We start from the raw sequence: 19,382 nt of genomic DNA on the forward strand, positions 1-19,382 counted from the left end.
AACCATGACTCTTTCGGAAGCAGAGCATGCTCCTGTGACAGTGGCCGCCGAGGAGACCCATAGAACATAGTAGCATGGCATGAAAGTTAAGTGTGCGTTCCCTGGCCTCAGACTGCCTAGGTACAATTTCTGGTTCTACCACTTATTGTCTGTGTGACCCTAAGCAAACTGCTTAACCTGTGTGCCTCAGTTTCCCCATCTGTAAAATGAGAATTATTTATACTAATTAAATAAGCGATTCCAGGTAAGGGCATAGAGTCTACATAAGCAAGTACTCTATACTCATTAGCTGCTGCTGTTGCTGTTTTCATTGTTGACTGATCACACTTGTTCTGCCTGCCTCACAGGATAGAATCCCAGGGGGGAAATGCTATGATAAATAGAGCACTCCTTTAGGGGCCAGGAGCTCTGGGTTCTGAATTCTGCTCTGCCAGTAACTCACTGTGCGGACTCACAGACATCACCTCCCTACCTCTAACTCATATCACCTATAGCAATTGTTCCAGGTCCCTTTACCCCAGTGGCAAATGTAACTGATAACATTTACTGGGCACATGTGGGCCAGATTTACCTGCCTAATCTCTTAATCTTTATACTCACACTACTGTGTAGACACTTTTATTATCTTCATTTCACAAAGTAGGCATTTGAAGTTCAGAGAGGTTAAGGAAGATGTCTAGAGACACACAGCCATAAAAAAGCCAAGTTGAGATACGAACTCAAGGAGTCTGACTCCTGCTCGTGCACTTTACAGCTGTGCTTGAGCAACATTAACTGAGAGCCGTCATTGAGATCCTATTAAAAACCTACTGGTCACACCACTCTGGACAGGGAGCAGGGACAGAGAACCCTGGCAATGCCTCCCAACACAGACCTCAGGGAGAACTGTCGATTCTTGCCCAGAAAGAGAAAGAAGTGACCCTAAAGGAGCACTTTATTGCCATGGAGTCAAACTATCCCAACAAAAGGCCCAGTGAATTTTGTCTATCAGGTAACGAAATTGATTTTAGTGGCAAGAATGAGCTCATTACGGTTGCAGCTTGTGCTAATAATGATAATTTGCTGAGCAGTAAAATCACCTCTCTACCTCCCCCGCCAACAGACAAAGCTCTAGAAATTATAGGCTAGGGAGAAACAGAAAGGATAAAGATTAAGGAAAAGAATTATAGTACAGAACAGCTTAAACAAAAGAGTTACAGATTTGCACATGGAACTTGGTAATCTTAATCATAAAGTTGTAAAAGAATGAGATACTATTAAAGAATTTGTATAACTGTCTTTATTTAATTTTGTTACCGCTGTCACTGGGTGGTTGTTTCTTGTTTTTGTTTCAGTTTTACAGCTCAAGCCATTTTTTAGAAGTTGGTGGAAAACGAATTGTAAATGACTTAAATATTGATGCATGATATGATTCCATGGATGAGAGTAAGACGAGGCCAGTTGCAAGGAATCATTGCAGTCCTGGCACCCCCCTTAATTTCCTGAGCAAAGACCCCAATAACCTTGAGCCGCAAGCAGCCATTTGCTAACTCTGTGGGTATTGGAGAGGGGGCTAGGCAGACACGGATACCACGTGGCTCATTCGGAGATGCAGCAGGCTGGGCGAGGCCCCAGGGTGAGAGATCTAGCAGTGGGTTTCCTTGCTGGGACTGTGGATTACTCTTGCAGGGTTTTAAGAATGCCGGAAGAAATCCTGACTTTTCTGTGAGCTTTGCCCCAGCCTTATCGAAGAGAATGCCAGCTAGCTTCTATTAAGATGACTTTTGTCTTTAAACATATAATCTTTAAAATACTAAAATATCTTTTAGCCAATTCAAATAAGGATTTTGTAAATGACATTTTTTTCCTGATTATGGAAGCAACATCTATTGGCTGTGGGAAACTGGAAAAAGCACAAATAAGAAAATAAAAATGACCATCAGACCAACACCCAAATGACCATTGCTAGCATTATAGGTTAGCAATCCCCTTTGGTTTAACAAAAAACAGGATTAGTGTGTGTGTGTGTGTGTGAGAGAGAGAGAGAGAGAGAGAGAGATGCACATAGGTTTGCTACTACAGTTTTTAGAACCTGCCTTTTTCGCATACTGTATCCTAATATTTTTTCACAAAAGTATTCTCCCATCACATTATTTTTTAATAATGAGATTTACTGTAATCTCAAATCCTGTAGGGATGGGGTCATTGTTTGGTTTTGTATGACAATCACCTTAACGTACATCCTTGGCTGCTTCTCTGGACGAGGGTTCTTAACCAATTCTTTGCTAGGAACCTTCTGGCTATCTGGTGAAACTGGTGGACCTCTTCTCAAAATGTTTTCAAACATATGAAGTAAAATACAGAACATTACAAAGGAAACTATATTAAAACATTATCAAAATGTTATAAAGAACAAATTTATAAAATAACCATTTGTTTCTTTATTCATATATTGAATAATGTTAGAGAGTAGATATAGTAGCCCTAATAACTACTATAATTATAAAGTCGTGATGAGCTTTAACATTATTTCAAGCTGTTTGAGACAACTGTCATACGATATAAAAAGATCTGTGATGACTATCGGGCTAAGTGACAGGCACTGCTGTAGTCTGTTGCTTACAGTGATAAATGAAGGAAATACTAAATTCCACTTGGAGGTTAGTGAAAACAAAGACGTAACTTTTTTCTCACCAAAGTTCTCCAACTTCCTGATTTCTACCCATGGAACTTGGGAGTCCAGAGAGCCCAGGTAAAATTCTTGCCCTGGGAAAATCTCCCAGGGGGAGCTTACTGCATCTTCCGGCTGGGCACATTTCTGAGCTTTCTGATGCCAACAGCCTTGTTGTCCCGGGAACTGCTTTTGATTTCTTCTGTGAGCCGATGGCTGCCCAGGGAGGTCAGAGTGCCTCTCAGTGGCAAGAGGATGTTACCCAGCGTCATGGGTTCAACTGTGTCCCTCAAAAGAGATACATTAAAGTCCTAGTCCCCAGTACCTCAGAATGTGACATATTTGGAAATAGGGTTATTCTGGTGTAATTAGCTAAGATGAGGTGACTGGAGTAGGGTGGCTCCTAATCCAATGCCACGCACAGTTGACTTTGTAAGAAGATGGCCACGTGAAGGCACGGAAACTCACGGAGATTGGAGCTATGGAGCAAGGAATGCCAAAGTTGCCGCCAACCATTACAAGCTAAGAGGAGGCAAGGAAGGACTCCCCTACGGGCTTCTGAGAGGCATGGCCCTGCTAACACCTAATTTTGGACTTCCGGTCTCCACAACTATGAGACGATAAATTTCTATTGTCTTAAGCCACCCCGTTTGTGGTACTTCATTAAGGCAGCCCTAACAAACTAATGCAGCTAGTGTCTGCCAGCCGGACCCTCCTGCAGACTGGGATTCGGAAAAATCAGGGCTGGGGAGGGCATGGCATCTGTGCCAGTGTTGGGGACATGCCACGCAGGGGCCCAGGAGGACTACCTAGTTAGAAGGCTGAACTAGGTCTTCAATGAAGAGCTTGGTCAGGAACAGATGCCCCCCAACCCCCTGGCTCAAGGTCAATATAACCTAGAAAAAAACCTGCTCAAAAGCCTTTAGCATGCTGGGAAGTATCTTCTGTATATCACGTGATAATAAAAGGTCTTTTCATTAATGACATGCTATTGCCAACGGCTCAGGATACAGGCAGCAGTTAAAGAATTCTTGTTATTAAAGTTCCTTATTGCCCATTGGGGTGTGGGTAAGGTACTGATTTGGAAGCAAGAATGGCATGTTTTTGAACCTCCCCTTAAGGTTCACCTCTCCTTGGGAGATTCTAGGTTTCTAGCTGCTGCATGCTTTGCTGAGGACAGTGGTTCTAGATAAATCTTCCCATAACCTGACAAATTTGGCCTCTGAGCACAGCCACACATTATTGGAGCTCTGGGGTCCTCTCCCAGGGGTCTTTCAAGACCAGGGCAGCTTCCATCTGAAAGAGAAATCATCCACTTAAGTTGTAAGCAAGTGGCCCAGCTAAGCAGACAGGCCATCACAAACATTTCATCCCCTTTGGAAAAAACAGTAGGAAGGAAAGAAAGAGTCCTTCCTTACCTGGAACAGAGAAATCTGGATATTTTGGCAGCAGCCCTTTGTGCTGCAAAACTCTTGCAGAAGGAGCAGAAGGTTGTGTGGAGCTAACTCCATATATTCTAAAATAAGAACAGAAGCCATAAAGTTATTCCTTTTATGGAGAATAAATATAAGAATTCAGATAATATATGCAGGTCCTGTGTGAACATGGCTATGTTTATTTTTAATCCTTACAATTTATCCTAAAGGTAAAGATCATCATCCCCATTTTGCAGAATAGAAAACTGAGGCCACAAGAGCCATCCTATGCAATGCCCTGCTGTCCCCTGCCTTCTCACCCACTCAGTGCCCTTGGGCATCAGGCTGCTGCCAGGACAGGGAGCCCTGTTGGTGTTTACTCCCAACCCTCCCTGCAAACCCACAGAGACCCCAAGCAGGGCTGCTGGGCAATGCTGAGCACAGGTGGGGAGCGGAGGGCGGCTGCCTATGGGGAAGGCCCTGCAACTACAACCCAGGTACTTTCTCTACAACAAATCAGACACAGAAACAGTCCTTGTCCTGGGATGGGCACATCTGGTAAAGCCCTGGCTGGGTCTGCTTTTCTGCCTTGATCTTGTGCCCGGTGTTAGGACCCGAGCCAGACTTACTTATATGGTTTCAGACGTGCTCTCTTGGCCTGCTCCGTGAGGTCCAGGAAGTCCTTGTAGCAGTTTTTGGCCATGACAGTGTACCTCGTGGCACAACCAAGTTCAGTGACCCTGGCTCTAGGCAGGTAGCCCGCCCAGCCAGGGATCGGGGGCTCGTGGAGAGGTTTCTTTATGTACTTGCATTCTGTAAAAAGACACCATGCTTCCTGAAGGCCTTGGAAAGCCACATAGTGGGTAGGGCTCTTGAATCAGATGGCGCCTCAACACTTAACCTAGGGTGAGCCCTCGGCCTGTGGACGTACTAAGGGCAGCCACCACTCATTGGTTGATTCTCTGTGCCAGGCACCTTGGTAGGGGCTTTACAGGTAGTATCTCATTTAGTTCTCTCACAGACCCTAAGAGGTTGGAACCATTATTACCTCTACCGTATGAAGGAGGAGGCTAAGACCTTGAAGAGGTCACATAGCCAGGAAATGGCAGGGCCAGTATTCAAAGCCGGCTCTGTCTGATCCCCAAGTCCTTGGTCTTAAACAGATCCTGCTTCCTTCCCAGGTTAATGAAAAAAGCTTCGGACGTCCCTCTGCGAGTCACAGAGTCAGAGTCTGTGGCAGTTTACGTAAGGGAGGAAATCAAGACATGCACCCAGGTTTGGAGAAAGCACATCAGACTCAGCACAGGAACCGGCCTCCCAGTACTGGCTCTGACTCTGGCTGGGTGACCTGGGGCAAGTTTCACTGCCCCAAATGCCACCTCCATTTGTGTAAGAGCCTAACTAGGCCACTGAGTCCTACACCTTCAGAGCTGGAAAGCACCTAGGAAGCACCTAGTCCATCCTTCCCTGCCATAGATGAAGAAACCGGAGTCCAGAGAGGGGAAGCAAGCTCCCCTGGACCCACGGTAGCAGTCACAGGGCTGGGCTATATCCAAGCTCTTCAGCAAACATCCTTCCTATTGCTTGGAGTAACGCTTGGAAAATCTTAAGGCACAGCAAACATGTTGATTATCATGCGTTCTTGAAAAGCCCCCAAACAATTATAATTATACTAACAACAATAAAGGCAATCAATCCATCACTTTTCCTACAGGCCTTTAGACCTTAAAAATGATATAGGTCAAATCATTGTTGTGATTATTATCATTATATAATCACATCATCAGTTGATCTTCAGTATGACACCCCTTCCCACCCAGCTAGCACCTGGAAGAGCTGGATTCAAACCCAGGTCTGACTTCAGCGTCCATACTCGGACCTCAGCCAAGTGACACTACCTCTCAAAGCCTCACTCCCCCATCTCGAAGACGGGAGTAACAGCCTTGACCTCCTAGGGTTATTGTGAGTGGGTAGGGAAATAATGGTGCCTGGCACAGAGAAAGCCACCAAATTATGGTAATTATTTATTACTGATGCCTGAAAACTAATTGTCACTTGGCTAGGGTCTCTTAGTTCTCAGATCAGCACCCTTCCTCCCTGACCAGGACCATGCCCCTTTCCCCGGGAAATGTGTCTTTCTCATTTTAAGAAATGGAGCCTTTCCATTTCACGCTGACTCCTGGGGATTTGGAACTGTGCTGGATTCCAGGGGCTCTGTGGCAGCTCAGCTGGCCTGGGAGGATCTGCACTTGGGGCCAGAGGTGAGGGGAAGAGGGTTTCAGGCAGCCGGTACCCAGGATCATGGGGTGGTACTGCCGGTAGTACTGGTGCAGCGCCCGCAGGACCGTCTCCTCGGAGTTGACGGGCTTCAGTTTCGGGGCGTTGGCCACAGAGCGGCGAAATTCCTCCAGCTGGTCTTTATAGCGCTGGGTGTTCTCCCGGAAGGTTTTCAGACAGTGGCCCATGTCATCCTCATTGGCGGTTCCCTGGCAGCTAAGGAACGGCACAAAGCCTGCAGGAGCCGATGGAATCGCAGCCTTCAGCAGGGCAGCCAGCAAGGAATTTAGAGCCTGCCTAAACTGCCCAGAATTTCAGCCCACCACTTGGCACCTCTTCCTCAGCCAGCAGCACTGCCATTTCTCCAAAGGCCATTAATACAAGCAGTGCTGTTGTTTCCACTGTGGCTGGGCCCTCCCAGGGCCACAAAAAATGACCTTGGAGCTGTGGAGGGAAGGCCCATTTCAATAAAGGCGATGACAGTAATATTCTTTGATGGCAAAGCCCCTGACGTCAGCCTGAACGGCAAACGGAGAAAGCATTTAATGGGACAAAATGATAGTCTGAGGAGTAATTGAAATTATTCATCTTTTTAGAGAGAAAGCTTATTTTCCCCGACACTTCCCAAATGCAATTTGGGATCTTTCTTGCTGGACCATCGGGAAATTGCAGGCTTATTAAAAGCAGAGACCTATTACACAAAAAGGTAAATTCATTATCTGCAAGACCCACCCCTAGAACAATTTTTCACCATTTCCCACAAAATAACATATAATCATTACAATTAGTGTGGATAAAACACAGCTATTTATTTAAACTGGATGCTGAATCCTAAGTACTATAATATTGTCACAATAAAACCATTTTTTGGAAGAACAAATGAGCGAAACTGGTTAAGAACTTGGTTTTAAGCTGCAAAACAAATAAATAAATGTCTCTCATTATTGAAGCCCAACATTTTTGACTTTGCCCCTAGGAAAACAAAACCTGGCTTCAAAGTTGAAAAAAGCAACCCCCACCCGCTGTGCCATACAATAAGCTACCACTGGAAGAATCTGATTACTAGACCGATCGATCGTGACAGCACTGGAAGTCCTCCACGTACCAGCAAGTCTCCCCTAATGTCATGGGGAGACCACAGAATCCCACGGTCCCTGCCATAGTGGTTTCCCTGCCATCAGGGCCTGCTTTGATCTGCACAGATTTTATCTCAGTGTATATATGCATGCGCACATAGGAATTGGGAATACAAGTGTCTTGCCAAGGACCAAGACATTTAAAATAGGTTATGTATGCTGACTCCTTTAATCCTCACAATAATCTTTTGATATCCCATGTAGTGGTTGAACTGTATCCCCCCAAATAGAGATCTCCAAATCCTAACCCCTGATACCTGTGAATGTGCTCTTATCTAGAAATGGGGTCTTTGCAGATGTAATTAAGTAAAGGATCTAAAAATGGGATCGTCCTGGATTTAGGGTGGGTCCTAAATCCAATGACTGGTGTCCTTATAAGGGAAGGAAGAGGTGGATTGGAGCCACAGAGCCACAGGAGAAAAGGCATGTGAAGATGGAGACAGCAACTAGAGAGATGCTGCCACAAGCCCAGGAACACTGGGGCCTCCAGAAACTGGAAGAGGCAAAGGTAGGATCCTCCCCTAGAGCCTTCAAAGAGCATCTTCCTGCAGACACCTTGATTTCAGCCTTCCAGCCTCCAGAACATTTCTGTTGTTTTTAAACCACCCAGTTTGTGGTAACTTATTACAGCAGTCCTAGAAACTAACACATCCATTTTATGGAATTTTTACTTACTATAGAGAGGTAAGTCACTTATAGTAGCACAGGTGATGGTCAAGCAGATTTGAACCTCAGTTTGTCTGAATCCAAAGCCTGTTCTCTTAACCAGCCAGTAGCAACAGGGTGAGGCTGGGCAGCCTTGGCATAGTCCCCGAGCACCACCCCTCCTGAGAACAGCTGTGTGGGACAGCTGAGGGCTAAGAGGACCTTTGAGTTTGTCACCCACAGGGATGTGACTTAGTAAGTTCTCGGTTGCCCAGAAGCCTAAGGAGAAAGAGTCTCTAGGTAGGGCAACGAGTTTGCCAAGGACTGAGGGCTTTCCTGGATGCAGGACTTTCAGTGCTAAAGCCAAGACAGTACCTGGCAAACCAGGGCAGTGGACCACACTCCCTTTAGGGGACACAAAAAGGAATGGAAGCATAAGAATGACCTTTTTGGGAGACTTGAGAAAGCCCAACTTGGGAAGGACAGGGCCCCCCTCATTCACGTATCTGTCCTCATCGCACTGTGTCTATCCTGGTCCAAATTCATTCAACAGGCATTAAGTGCTTCCTGCACACTAGGCCATGTCTTGGGAGATCTGACCTAAGTTCTATCTCTCTATTTACAGAACCTGACTATCAGTCATCTTCAGCAATGGAGTGCTCTCAGTGTGTGTCTTAAAAGCTAGAGCCACCAAGAGCATTGGCTCATGCCTATAATCCCCACATTTTTGGAGGCCAAGGCATGAGGATTGCTTGAGGCCAAGAATTTGAGACCAGCCTAGGAAACACAGCAAGACCCTGTCTCTACAAAAAATTTTTAAAAATCAGTGGACTCTGGTGGTACATGCCTATAGTCCCAGCTACTCCAGAGGCTGAGGCAGGGGGTATCAAGATCTTGAGTCCACGAGTTCAAGGATACAGTGAGCTATGATTGTGCCACTGCACTTTAGCCTAGGCAACAGAGCAAGAACCTGTGTCTTAGAAAAAAAAGAAAACAAAAACAGCTAGAGCACCTATACTGTCCCAGTGGGCCAGATAGTGAGCCAAGGCAGGGACAGAGACCAAGACCAGGGTTCTCCTGCCAAGCATGGCTACGCATACCAGCCATACTTACCACTGTAGCCTGGTGTGATTGGCAAGTTTCTCATGAAGGTCTTGGAAGATTCCATGGTTTCTCTCTCTGTTAATGAAGGGAAGGAAGAATGAAACGTTCTCATCAAAAGTCCCTGCCTCAAGAACTTACTGCATGTGTGTGCGCAAGCCCTTGGGAGTGGAAGAATGACTTGCCAGGGCTTGGGACAGAGAGGCAGCACCACCATCTTACCCAAAGCCAGTGGACGTAGCTGGCTTCAGTTATGAACCAATGACCTGGTACTCCCAGTGTCTATCTTCCCATGGAGGCCTCCTCCTCTCCACACAACCTTCCATCCGTCCATCCATCCATCCAGAATTATACACACGCTATGGCCATGGAATGTAACACACGTTGGCAATATAAAGATGTGCAAGGCCCAGGAGCCCCCATGTAAGGACAATGAATCTTGGGGGAGGGGAGAGACAGGGCCCTCACACCTCCAGAGCCCTTTCTTTACCCAGGTAATTTTTGCCAGTCCCCACTCTCACCCCTGGAATATCTGGCAATGTTTAGAGAAATTTTTGGTTGTCACATCTGGGGAATAGGGTGCTACTGGTGTCTAGTGGCCATGATGCTACTAAACACATAGGAAGTCCCCACACAACAAAGAATTAGAGTAAATTCTGGCTTGAAGGGATCAGGAAGTCCCAAAAGGCTAACACAGAGTCCAAGGTGAGTGAGAAGAGGGCGGTGGGGGGTCCACTGAAGCATGAGTTTATGCGGATGCTGTTTCTGGAACAAGACCCCTTCCCTCTTTGGGCATCGCCGGTAGTCCCCGCAAATGAGCCATGGCCTTGCCATGTCCTACCCTGCCAAGCCAGTTCATCTCTTTAAAGTGATGCCCTGGAGGCCAGGAGAAGAAAATTCACGGTGGAGGTAGGGCCACCATCATGGGTTATTCAGCAATGATGGGAATTGTTAAGACAGTTCAGCCCCCACCAGGCTGACGGCAGTGAGGACTGCACCATGTCTAGGCCCCTGATCTCCTGTGTCTGGCTCCTGAGAGGAGATGCTGGTCCTGCAGTCACAGACCTGGCTCTGAATCCACACCCAACACAAACAGACCACCTGCTTCCCAAGAATTGTTCTGAAAGCTTTACATGTATGTGTTAACTTATTTAATCCTCTCAACAGCCCCATAAATGCTATTATTATACCCATTTCCAGAAGAGAATTAAAAAAGGTAACAGATACTTATAGAACACTGGCTCTACCCACATGGCTGAAGCAGAACGGTTCTTGTTTAATCCCCACAGCTTCCCTAAGAATTAGTTTCTACTGGAGTCCCCATTTTATAGACGAGGGAAAATAAGGCAGAGAGGGTTCTAGAGTGAAAGGGGATATGAACAGATGACCTCTAAACCCTGCCTGGAGGAGGTGTCCGGAGGGAGGGGCCGGGAGGGGGCCAGAAAGCCAGGACAGGAGCCCTTCCGGCTCCCTAGCGCTCACCTGGACCGGCCTGGATCATGCCTGGTGGGGCCTCCTGCCCACCCCAGCCTCTGTCCCAGAGCCCCCCCCCCCCTCCAGCCAGGCCTTTGTGTGCTCACCCGGCGGGGGAGGGAGCGAGGACGCCCCCACCCCGTCCCTTCCCCACTTCCCCTGCCCCCCACGGGGAACGCGGAGGCGGTGGGTGAACACAGTGAATTTGGGCACTTCCCCCAGCTCAGCCCGGCCCCCGACGTGAAATCGGGCATTTGCCCAACAAATAATCTGGCTTCGAAGCTGTCCCCCGTGCGGTGTCCCTCTTAGCGGGGCACAGGGGCTGGCGCCGCCGCTCTAGGCCAAAGCCGCCATCTTGCCGGTGTAGACACGAGGCGTCTGGGCCGGGCTGCGGCCTGGAGGTCGGGCGGGGGGAGCCGTGGTTGGGAACAGGCCTCCCGCCCTTGCTGGGGCGAAATGGAGGCGCCCGAGCCCGGGCAAAAGTCAGGGCTGTGGGAGGCCCGGCAGCAGGGGAGGCAGCCTGGGGAAGAGGTGAGGCCCTGCGGCCATGGTGGCGTCCGGATCCAGCAACCGCACCCCTCTTTCAGTCTCCCAGTAAGAGAGGCCGGATTTTCAGGTGCCCAGGGCAGGCCACCAAAATGAAGGGCTGCCTGGGGAAGGCGAGTCTTACTCCTTTCTAACCGTCCTTAAACCAGATGGAGAGCTCGGGTTTGGCTTTACAGACAGCGGTCCAGCGCTCCCTTTGCAGAGGGGGAAACGGAAGCAGGCTGCCTGGCGGCACAACTTCCCGGCACACGTGGGTTTGCTGCACCGCCCAGCCTTCCCTACCTCTTCTCTCCCAGCAGTTGGACTTCTGATGAAAACTGGTTGACCCAACCATCATTTATACCCCTCCTAAGAGCCCTAGGATTCCACTTCAGACCTCCTCGTAGAGCCAGCTCTGGAGAGTGACCCAGGTGTGGGTCCTCGAATTAACCCAAGGCTCTGGACACAGTCAGTGTCATGTGCCTGCTAGGATGCCCAGGGTCACACACTGGTCCCAGGCCTCCTGCATGTTTTTAATGACTTTCATTAGGGGCCAGCGGAGCTGTCAGTGGCCACCCCGCTTATCTTACTTCTCTCTGGCTGGACCACTTTCTTCTAGCTTGGAGGGGAAAGGGGCTCTGTGGCCACTAATAGAGCCTTGGTTCCCAGCAAACAGAGGGGCTAGTCTTGTTGGAATGACTGTTAATAAAACTTAAAACACTTGGTAAAGGACCTGAAAATCAATCTCCACCTGAGATGGGGTGGAAGGGGAGGTCAGTTAATTACCTGTTCATAATTCCATTTACAAACCCAGAATGGGGGAAAAAAAATCTGGGCCACATGAGATCCAGAGTTTTGCTTTATTTGACATCCGTGAAGACAGTTTGCAGATACAATCCTGTCAAGTTGTGAACTGCTGCAAAGTTCTGTGAAATTTGAATTTATCTTGTAGTGAACAAGACCCCAATAGCTAATATTTTAGAATTCAAGCAGATGAGAGGTGTGACATTATGGCCAACAACTTTTATATTAGTCACCCATTTCCCAGCATACATATGCAGCTTAATCACAGCTATTACATCTCTACTACGTGAAATTCGATCTTTGAGTAATAATGCATTTTGACTCCTGTATATATTGGTGCATGCGATTCTTTGCTACCCTGGCAATTAACCAGACCTGGTCTCTAAAAGCTAAACTTGGTCTAAATAACATTCTAAAGGTAGGGCAGCCTTTGTAATCTGGACTCAGCCATCACTTTGCAAAAACACTTGTATGGCTCCTTTTTTCCCCTATCCTGTCTGTAACTTGTCTGTCATTCAGCATTTATTAATGCCTGCTGTGTACAGAAAAGGCAGTTACAAAGGAAATCCTTGACAGTCTGCTTCCAAGAAATGTGAATATCAGATAATATGCCCAGGGGCAATTGAGTAGTGGGTCAAAACAGGCCTTCGAGAAACTTCCTAAGATTAGAAAATGTGTCCAAGTGTACTTATCCAGTGCTTTCATTCTAGAATACTTCAGTGGGGAGTGGGGGGAGCGAGGGATGGATTTGGGGGTTGGTTTCGTTTAAGCAGTTTGACTACTAGGGCTGCATATCTGTGGCCAGAAGAAAGTCCAGTAAGATTATCTCCATCTACTTGCTAACACTGCAGATTCCTATCAGCTCATTAAAGAGAATAGTAGACAAGGAGACATCCTTAATTCAAGGTGGGAAAGGCTTTATGTTAGCAAAAAAAGCAGGGGGGTGGGGCTCAACTATATTACTCACACTTACATTTAACCCCGGAGAAAAGCTGGATCTATGTACCACTTGGTTCCTTTCCGGCGTACTGAAAACACCACACACAGTGAGCCACACTTTGCCTTCAGAGTAACAGCTTTGCCCCAGAAGAGAGGTTGACAACACCTCAGGACTCAGAGCTTTCTAAAGTGGTTCTGCACAGTCACATTGCTTACAGAACCAGAATGTTCAGCTCTCAAAGTCTGTACAGGAGAATTGATAAAATATGCTCTTTTAAATATAATCTGTGAATCTTTGGGAAGGATGTGCGTGTAGAAAGGTCTGATGAGGCTGTTGATCCAGGCAGTCTGTGTTCAGAGTGTTCTGGCCTGGGCACCTCTGTCTATTGCTCGGTCTTGCAAACATAGTCCATAGCTTGGTATCGGCACAAATGGATGATTAGTGAGCACAATTAAAAAATGAAACTGTGGAAAATGAGGGACAGCAATTAAAGAGCATTTCCTTTTTTTAAAACAAGAAAAGCACACTGTAGAAATAAAGATTCTGTACAATATTCTAATATATACATAAAATTATATTACTCATAACAACATTGAAAAGTCTCATTTGTAGAATATGGCTGGCAACACCAAAGACAGACCCATAACATTTAGCTTTTGAAGCAGCGCAGGTAGCAGGAGAACACACCTTTGTGCCTGGATAACAAAATCCTGCAACCAAATTATGTGACTAGCGTTCTCTAGTTCTGTGGTTTGCTCGTGTTTTACATTCTAGTAAGGAATTCTGCAGCAGGCCATGTAAAAAGATGTTAAAATGAAATTGAAAAAGCTATTTAAAATCTGCATATCTGCCATGATAAGGGGTTTGTGAATCCAACTTGCATTCGAAGTTCATTCGCTCATTCTCTATTCATTCATTATGCATGCCTCCAGTGATTTAAAATCGGAACGAGTTCCAGCAGGTGGAAAAGACAGCTTTGAACAGGTCAGATGGGCTGTGAGTCAGATTCTTGATTCTTTTTCCTCAATTGGCTCCGGAATGTTGGAGAAAACTGGCTTTGTACAGTGGGGAAGGAGAGAAGGCAGACCAGACCCTCTGGTCGGTTCCTCAGTCAGCCCCGTTCTTAGGGTTCCTTTCTCGCAATCTTTTTCCTCCCTAGGCCCTTCCTATGAGGGTTAAAAGGGCCATCTCCACACCAGGTGAAGCCTCAACCCCACTGACCAAGGGGCAAGGTGCAGGATCACCTTCACGTGTAAATCATCTTCCTAAGGGAATCTAAGGGGAAGATCAAAGGGCGCTGGAGTCTGTGCTTCAGTTTCTGCAGAACCTGAAGTTAGCATTTGCCAGATTTCAGTTGAACCTGGTCCCCTCACCAAGGGTGACTGCAGGATCCAGGAACCTATTTTTAACAAGCACCCAGGCAATTCTGATGCAGGTGAGCACAGAGCTGCTTTGGAAAAAAAAAAAAATGGCTTAATCCATCAAGTACACATCTACATGTTATTTTTAGATAGGCTTTAAAAACTGAAGATATTAATGACGCATTTCATAGAACAGATGGCTCTGCTCATATTTCACCAAGTATTCCTTTCAAAATGTGGGAATAAATGGCCAAAACTCTTAGGGGGACGAAGGTGAGCAGGAAGGAGGGGGTTAATTTAAAAGCTAGATGCTTTTCAAGGTGGGGGCTGTCCTGGCCTTCTGTGAACAAGGCATATGGCAACCTCATTTTCTCACACAGAATTTCTACTAAGATTAACTAGAATTACTTATGAACTCAGAAATCAGGACTTGGCATTCTGGGAATTATATCACAGCATATAATTTGGGATCTGTCAGTAACTCTTTAACATCCATTTCCATCAGAGCAACTTTTCACTTGCTGAAAAGGTGAGGTATCAGCTCTCCTACTCATGAGAATCAGAGTGGATTAGCCAAGGCTACAGTTGTTCTCCCCAGAATCTCCTTGTTATTTAAATGATACGAGAACCTAAAACAGTGCCCGGTGTAGGCAGTCTTCTACCACCAGCTAAAAACATTCCAAGCTCCCACTGAATCACCACTTTCAATCACATAATGATGAAAAGAAATTAACTGCAGATGGGTGGCATTTTATACTAACTGCCATCCAAAAACATTTAAAAGTCTCAGATGAAGATCGCCTCCTGGCTCAAAGATCTCATTTTAAATCTAGAAAGATAGCAAGAGGGCATCATAAATCCTACTTAACAGAGATCAATTCTGAGCAAGCTCAACCACTGCTGCAGAAATGTACCAATTCCCTTGTTGGTGGCTGTTTCACCACATTTATACCTATGAAAACTAGCTGCTCTTCTAGGATCCTTTAATTTCCTATGTCCAAACTTTATTCCTAATTTCTGGCAGTTTTTATGACTCCATCATGCCCTCAAAAATCCCTAATTGTTTCTAGCCTTGATTGTTCTCATCTTCCCTGCTGAAATTCAGGTGGGCAGTGGCAAGGGTCAAGGTCAGGGAAAGAACAGTCAAGGTTGAGGTCAGCAGATGCAGGTAAGTCGAGTCGAGGGGGCAGGCGGCAGGGGGGAGTGGTTAGTAATTTAAGAAGTCGATCCCGACTTTGACACTCTTGGAGGTGGCTATATCAACGGCTGTGGCCTTGATCTCAGTGTCCCCAAACTGCATAAGGGTCTGGATCTCCCTCCGGGCGGGCACTGCCACACCACTGGTCCCCGTGAGATCCAGGCGGAGCGTGCCGCACTTCTTCACCCCGGGGTCGGTGATGAAGCTGACGTCGTCTTGCTCAGAGCTGTAGATGTTGATGACAATGACCAGCTGCGAGGGCTTGGCTGGGGTATAGCTACGCTTGACCAGCTCACCCAGGGCCACCGACTGGTCGGCAGAGATGAACTTGTCAAAGACATCGGTGCACCAGCGAGTGCCGTCTTTCACCAGCAGCTTCTCGGGCGGGTGCTTGCCCTCCACGTAGCGGTTCAGCACGCCCACCCCATAGGTGAGTGGGGACCGGCGCACTTTGATGACGGCGGGGTCCAGGCCGAAGAGGACAGCACCCTTGAGGATGGTGAGGCCCACATCCTGGGGGATGATGATCCGGCACTTGTCCCCGAAGGCAGCCTGCACTGCCTGCTGCAGGAGGGGTGCCTCGGCAAAGCCACCCACCAGGAAGAGGAATTTGACAGTGGACACCTCGGGCTTCTGAAACAGGTCCCCTGAAAGGGAAGGGAAAAGGAGAACATCCTGTCACCAAGAGTCAGCAAGCAAGGGGGAACAGGGCTGCCTGAGTCTGTGGGGGATGGACAAAACCACTTGGGCCAACAAGGAGGGCAGGCTTAGTCTGAGCTTCTTGAACAGAATTTTTTATAGAGCTGATATTTTAAAGAAAGGGAGTTTGCACACCAATATGTTCGGGAATAAAAGCCAGAGCTGCTACTAAGTAGAAACCCATCTGAACAGATAAATGGTAGTAATTTTAAACAGAATTTGTTATGCATAAATGAATATTCCTAAAGCTCTCCAAATATGTGGTTCTGTTGAGTAAGTCAAGGCAGGCTGTTATAAATAGAATTCTTGGATTTTCATAAATCCCATCTGATTTGGTAGGTGAGGGGTGGGAAGTGGATGTGGATACTGAATACTTGGATCCTGGAAAAGGTCCCTGGTGAGTCTGCTGTGTGTCCCTGGGAGAGTGCCACCGACGGAGCAGGATAAAGGCATTGCCCTCTTGCACACTTCCCTTTGGTTCACACAAAGCAGGGTAAGGATTCCCAGTTTGTGCTGATAAAACAAGGAATGTGCCTTTCCTAGGGCCTGTAACTTTCAGGTAATATTGCTTTAGAGCTTCCAGCTCTCTGACTTTTGAGGGCAAACTGAAAGCCCGGGTGAGACAGGCTATCAGTGGCTTTGCAGTACCTGAGGAGAGGGACCCAGAACCTGTCCCAGCAGCCTCCCTCGTACATACTCGAGCCCTGCCCACTCCCGGGCCTGGGCCCCCCCAGCCTGGCTTCACATTCACTAGCTGGAGAGGCAGGAAAAGTCAGTCTGGTCCTCAGCAAAGGGGCCAAGCCCTGGCAGATACTTACGGAGATGCTCAATGATGCTGTCGATGGTCGGCTTAAATAGGGCATTCATGGCGTCTGGACTCATCCTCAGCATCCCCTGAGAGGACCACTTCACAAAATCCACACTGTGGGAGTGTGGCAGAGAGGAACAGGCAGTGAGTATCTACACGATACCCAGACTTCTCTGCAGAGCCAGGTGCCCTGGCAGGATATCTGTCACATCTCAGGGGCATAAAAGGGTTGAAAGTCAAAGGCACCCTTGGGAACCCCCTAAACTGCCAGGGCCTGAAACCTGAGGAACTTAAAAGCTAAACATAACCTGCTCTGTGTATCTTAGCATTTGGCTATGGCTGACTTCCCCTGAAATAGGGAAGGCCAAAGCCTAGTGCAAAAAAACCAGGCGATAAAGGACTCTCTCTCTTATGGAGCACCATGTTGCAAGGATTCGAGCTTGTTAAAGGCTCACATGACATGTTCCTTGTACTGCTATGTAAAGCTACAAACATCTGTGCTCAAATGCATGTCCTCAGCCCTCCAGGCACCTGTCACAAGACAGGGATAAGCCTAATTCCTACTGGATGGCCCTCATGGTGTCTCTGTCAAAGAAGCAGCGTGTCCAGAAGTGGTGGTGTAGAGCAGAAAGAGCCCTGGACAGGAAGCCAGGACTGTGGGGTGCCGGGATTGTGGGCCTCTGGTCTGGTCACCACCACTGAGGAGCTATGGGACCTTAGGCAGGTTGGCCTCCCTTTTCTCTGAGCCCCGTCTTCACATCTGGAAGTCAAGGATAACAGCACTTGCCTTACCTCCCTCACAGGGGTTGTTGTGAAGATCAAGTTAAATATCATGTCTGTGAAAACACTTTGGAAACTTTCTGGCACTCAACAAATGCCAGGGACTGTTTCTTATCCAAATCCACAGTGTGTGCCCCACCTGTTCTAAAGTTCAAAAGGGCAAAGCAAATGGTGTCTCTGTCCCTGACACAAAGGACACACCAGCTGCTTCCCAGCAGTGCTTTCTAGATGCTGCCAGGTCTCCAGACCAGGAATTCTTTCCACAGCGTTGGCCAAAGGACAACCAGGTTCGGTGTGGAGTGACCCCATGGCTGGCTGCAGACAGTTTCCTTAGTAGGAGGGTTGACTGGCCCCAGAACTGTGCAGGTGCCCTCTGTGGGGGACAAATGGGGCAGAGAGAACATAAGCCCAGAAGAGGGTCTGGGCTGGCCCTGCTCCAAGGGCAAGAAGACCTAGAATCAAATCCACTTTGTCTCCCACTAAAAGGAACCAAAGGCCGACTCCAGGTCTGGGGTAGGGAATGTACAAGATGAGCCAGGAGTGTCTTCATGTATCAGAAGCCAAAGACACTGTCAAAGACCATTAGTGTCATGTCAGAGGGACTCAGAGCCAACTCGAAGAAGCTCCTACTGTCCAAGAAGGGATAATTTGAGTGTCAATAAGAATATAATTTGGTTTAAAGTACACCAAATATGCTTAAATCTATGGATTCTTAATGACACGCCCTTCATACCCTTGTAAAAGAAAAAAAAAAAACCCATTAACCACTTTGGAGGATATTGGGAAATAACTTTTTTTTTTTTAATTTATAAATGGAGAGGAAAAAACAACCATTTATCCTGTCTTTCCTATATGAACCTCACTTCAGGGCAACCATACCACAGAGGAGAAAAGTTTCTCTCTAGTGAAGTAGTCTAGCTGAAATAAATGAACGCTAGACTAAGACGATAACCATGTGGCCACCCTAATGAATCTAATGAATTCATGGACCTAGACAATGATCATCAATGACTGCTGACATCACAAAAGGAGAGAGAAGCAGACATTATATGTCCCCTGATGGGCTTCAATAGGAAAGACCATGAAGTAGATTTGCCAAAAATTCAAACTTGCCAAAAATTCAAACTTGAATCTGATTAAACCTGTAAGTTCACCTGCCAATTTGAAAAAAAAAAAAAAAAAAACAACAACCAGGAGATAGAACATGCTAACACTGCGGGCATGCAGTGAGCAAAACCCAGACTGTAGGAAACTCTATAGGACAAACTACCAGCTTGAGCATCTAATAACTTGTGAAGGAAAAAAACAGGAGAGGAACCTGTACATTAGTGGGACCTGAGAGACATGTCATTCAGTTGCTATGTACAGCCCTCATTTGGATGCCGACTCAAACTGAAAAAAAAGACTTACGAGACAACTGGAAAAATGGTGATGTTAATTGGATATTTGATGACACTAAATAATTGATTTTTAAGTGTGATAATGGTATTATGGTTATGATTTTAAATTTAAGGTTATTAGAACAAGGTGTAATAATTACGGAAAGTTAATAGATATGTAAATATGTTTG

The 19,382-nt window shown here is 46.8% G+C and overlaps 2 protein-coding genes across 3 annotated transcripts in view; both read right to left on the bottom strand.

The window, feature by feature from the left end:
* Nucleotides 1-4,690: 4,690 nt before the first annotated feature.
* On the bottom strand, nucleotides 4,691-9,291 carry SPMIP5 (sperm microtubule inner protein 5). The gene is made up of 3 exons (XM_069461129.1): nucleotides 9,237-9,291; nucleotides 6,359-6,577; nucleotides 4,691-4,878 (listed from the first exon to the last, which is right to left on the bottom strand). Exons 1-3 carry the CDS (start codon nucleotides 9,289-9,291, stop codon nucleotides 4,691-4,693), a joined length of 462 nt encoding a protein of 153 aa, XP_069317230.1.
* Nucleotides 9,292-13,596: 4,305 nt separating this feature from the next.
* HSPA12A (heat shock protein family A (Hsp70) member 12A) overlaps nucleotides 13,597-19,382 on the bottom strand; it is a 128,285-nt gene continuing 122,499 nt past the window's right edge. For both annotated transcript variants that reach the window (XM_069460011.1, XM_069460012.1), the window contains exons 11-12: nucleotides 17,043-17,146; nucleotides 13,597-16,172 (exon numbers count right to left, since the gene is read on the bottom strand). In XM_069460011.1, the coding sequence (XP_069316112.1) occupies nucleotides 15,535-16,172; nucleotides 17,043-17,146 (742 nt within the window). In that variant the 3' untranslated portion in view covers nucleotides 13,597-15,534. The remainder of the gene's footprint in view (nucleotides 16,173-17,042; nucleotides 17,147-19,382) is intronic.

This window comes from Eulemur rufifrons, chromosome 28 (genome assembly GCF_041146395.1).
Source record: "Eulemur rufifrons isolate Redbay chromosome 28, OSU_ERuf_1, whole genome shotgun sequence".
Taxonomy (NCBI): domain Eukaryota; kingdom Metazoa; phylum Chordata; class Mammalia; order Primates; family Lemuridae; genus Eulemur; species Eulemur rufifrons.

What these genes read in the sequence shown, in the direction of transcription:
- SPMIP5 (XM_069461129.1), bottom strand. Translation starts at nt 9,291, where the DNA reads ATGGAATCTTCCAAGACCTTCATGAGAAACTTGCCAATCACACCAGGC. An exon ending in AATCACACCAGGCTACAGTG is followed by an intron (nt 6,578 to 9,236) that starts GTAAGTATGGCT and finishes CGGCTCCTGCAG; the next exon opens with GCTTTGTGCCGTTCCTTAGC. An exon ending in GTACCACCCCATGATCCTGG is followed by an intron (nt 4,879 to 6,358) that starts GTACCGGCTGCC and finishes GTCTTTTTACAG; the next exon opens with AATGCAAGTACATAAAGAAA.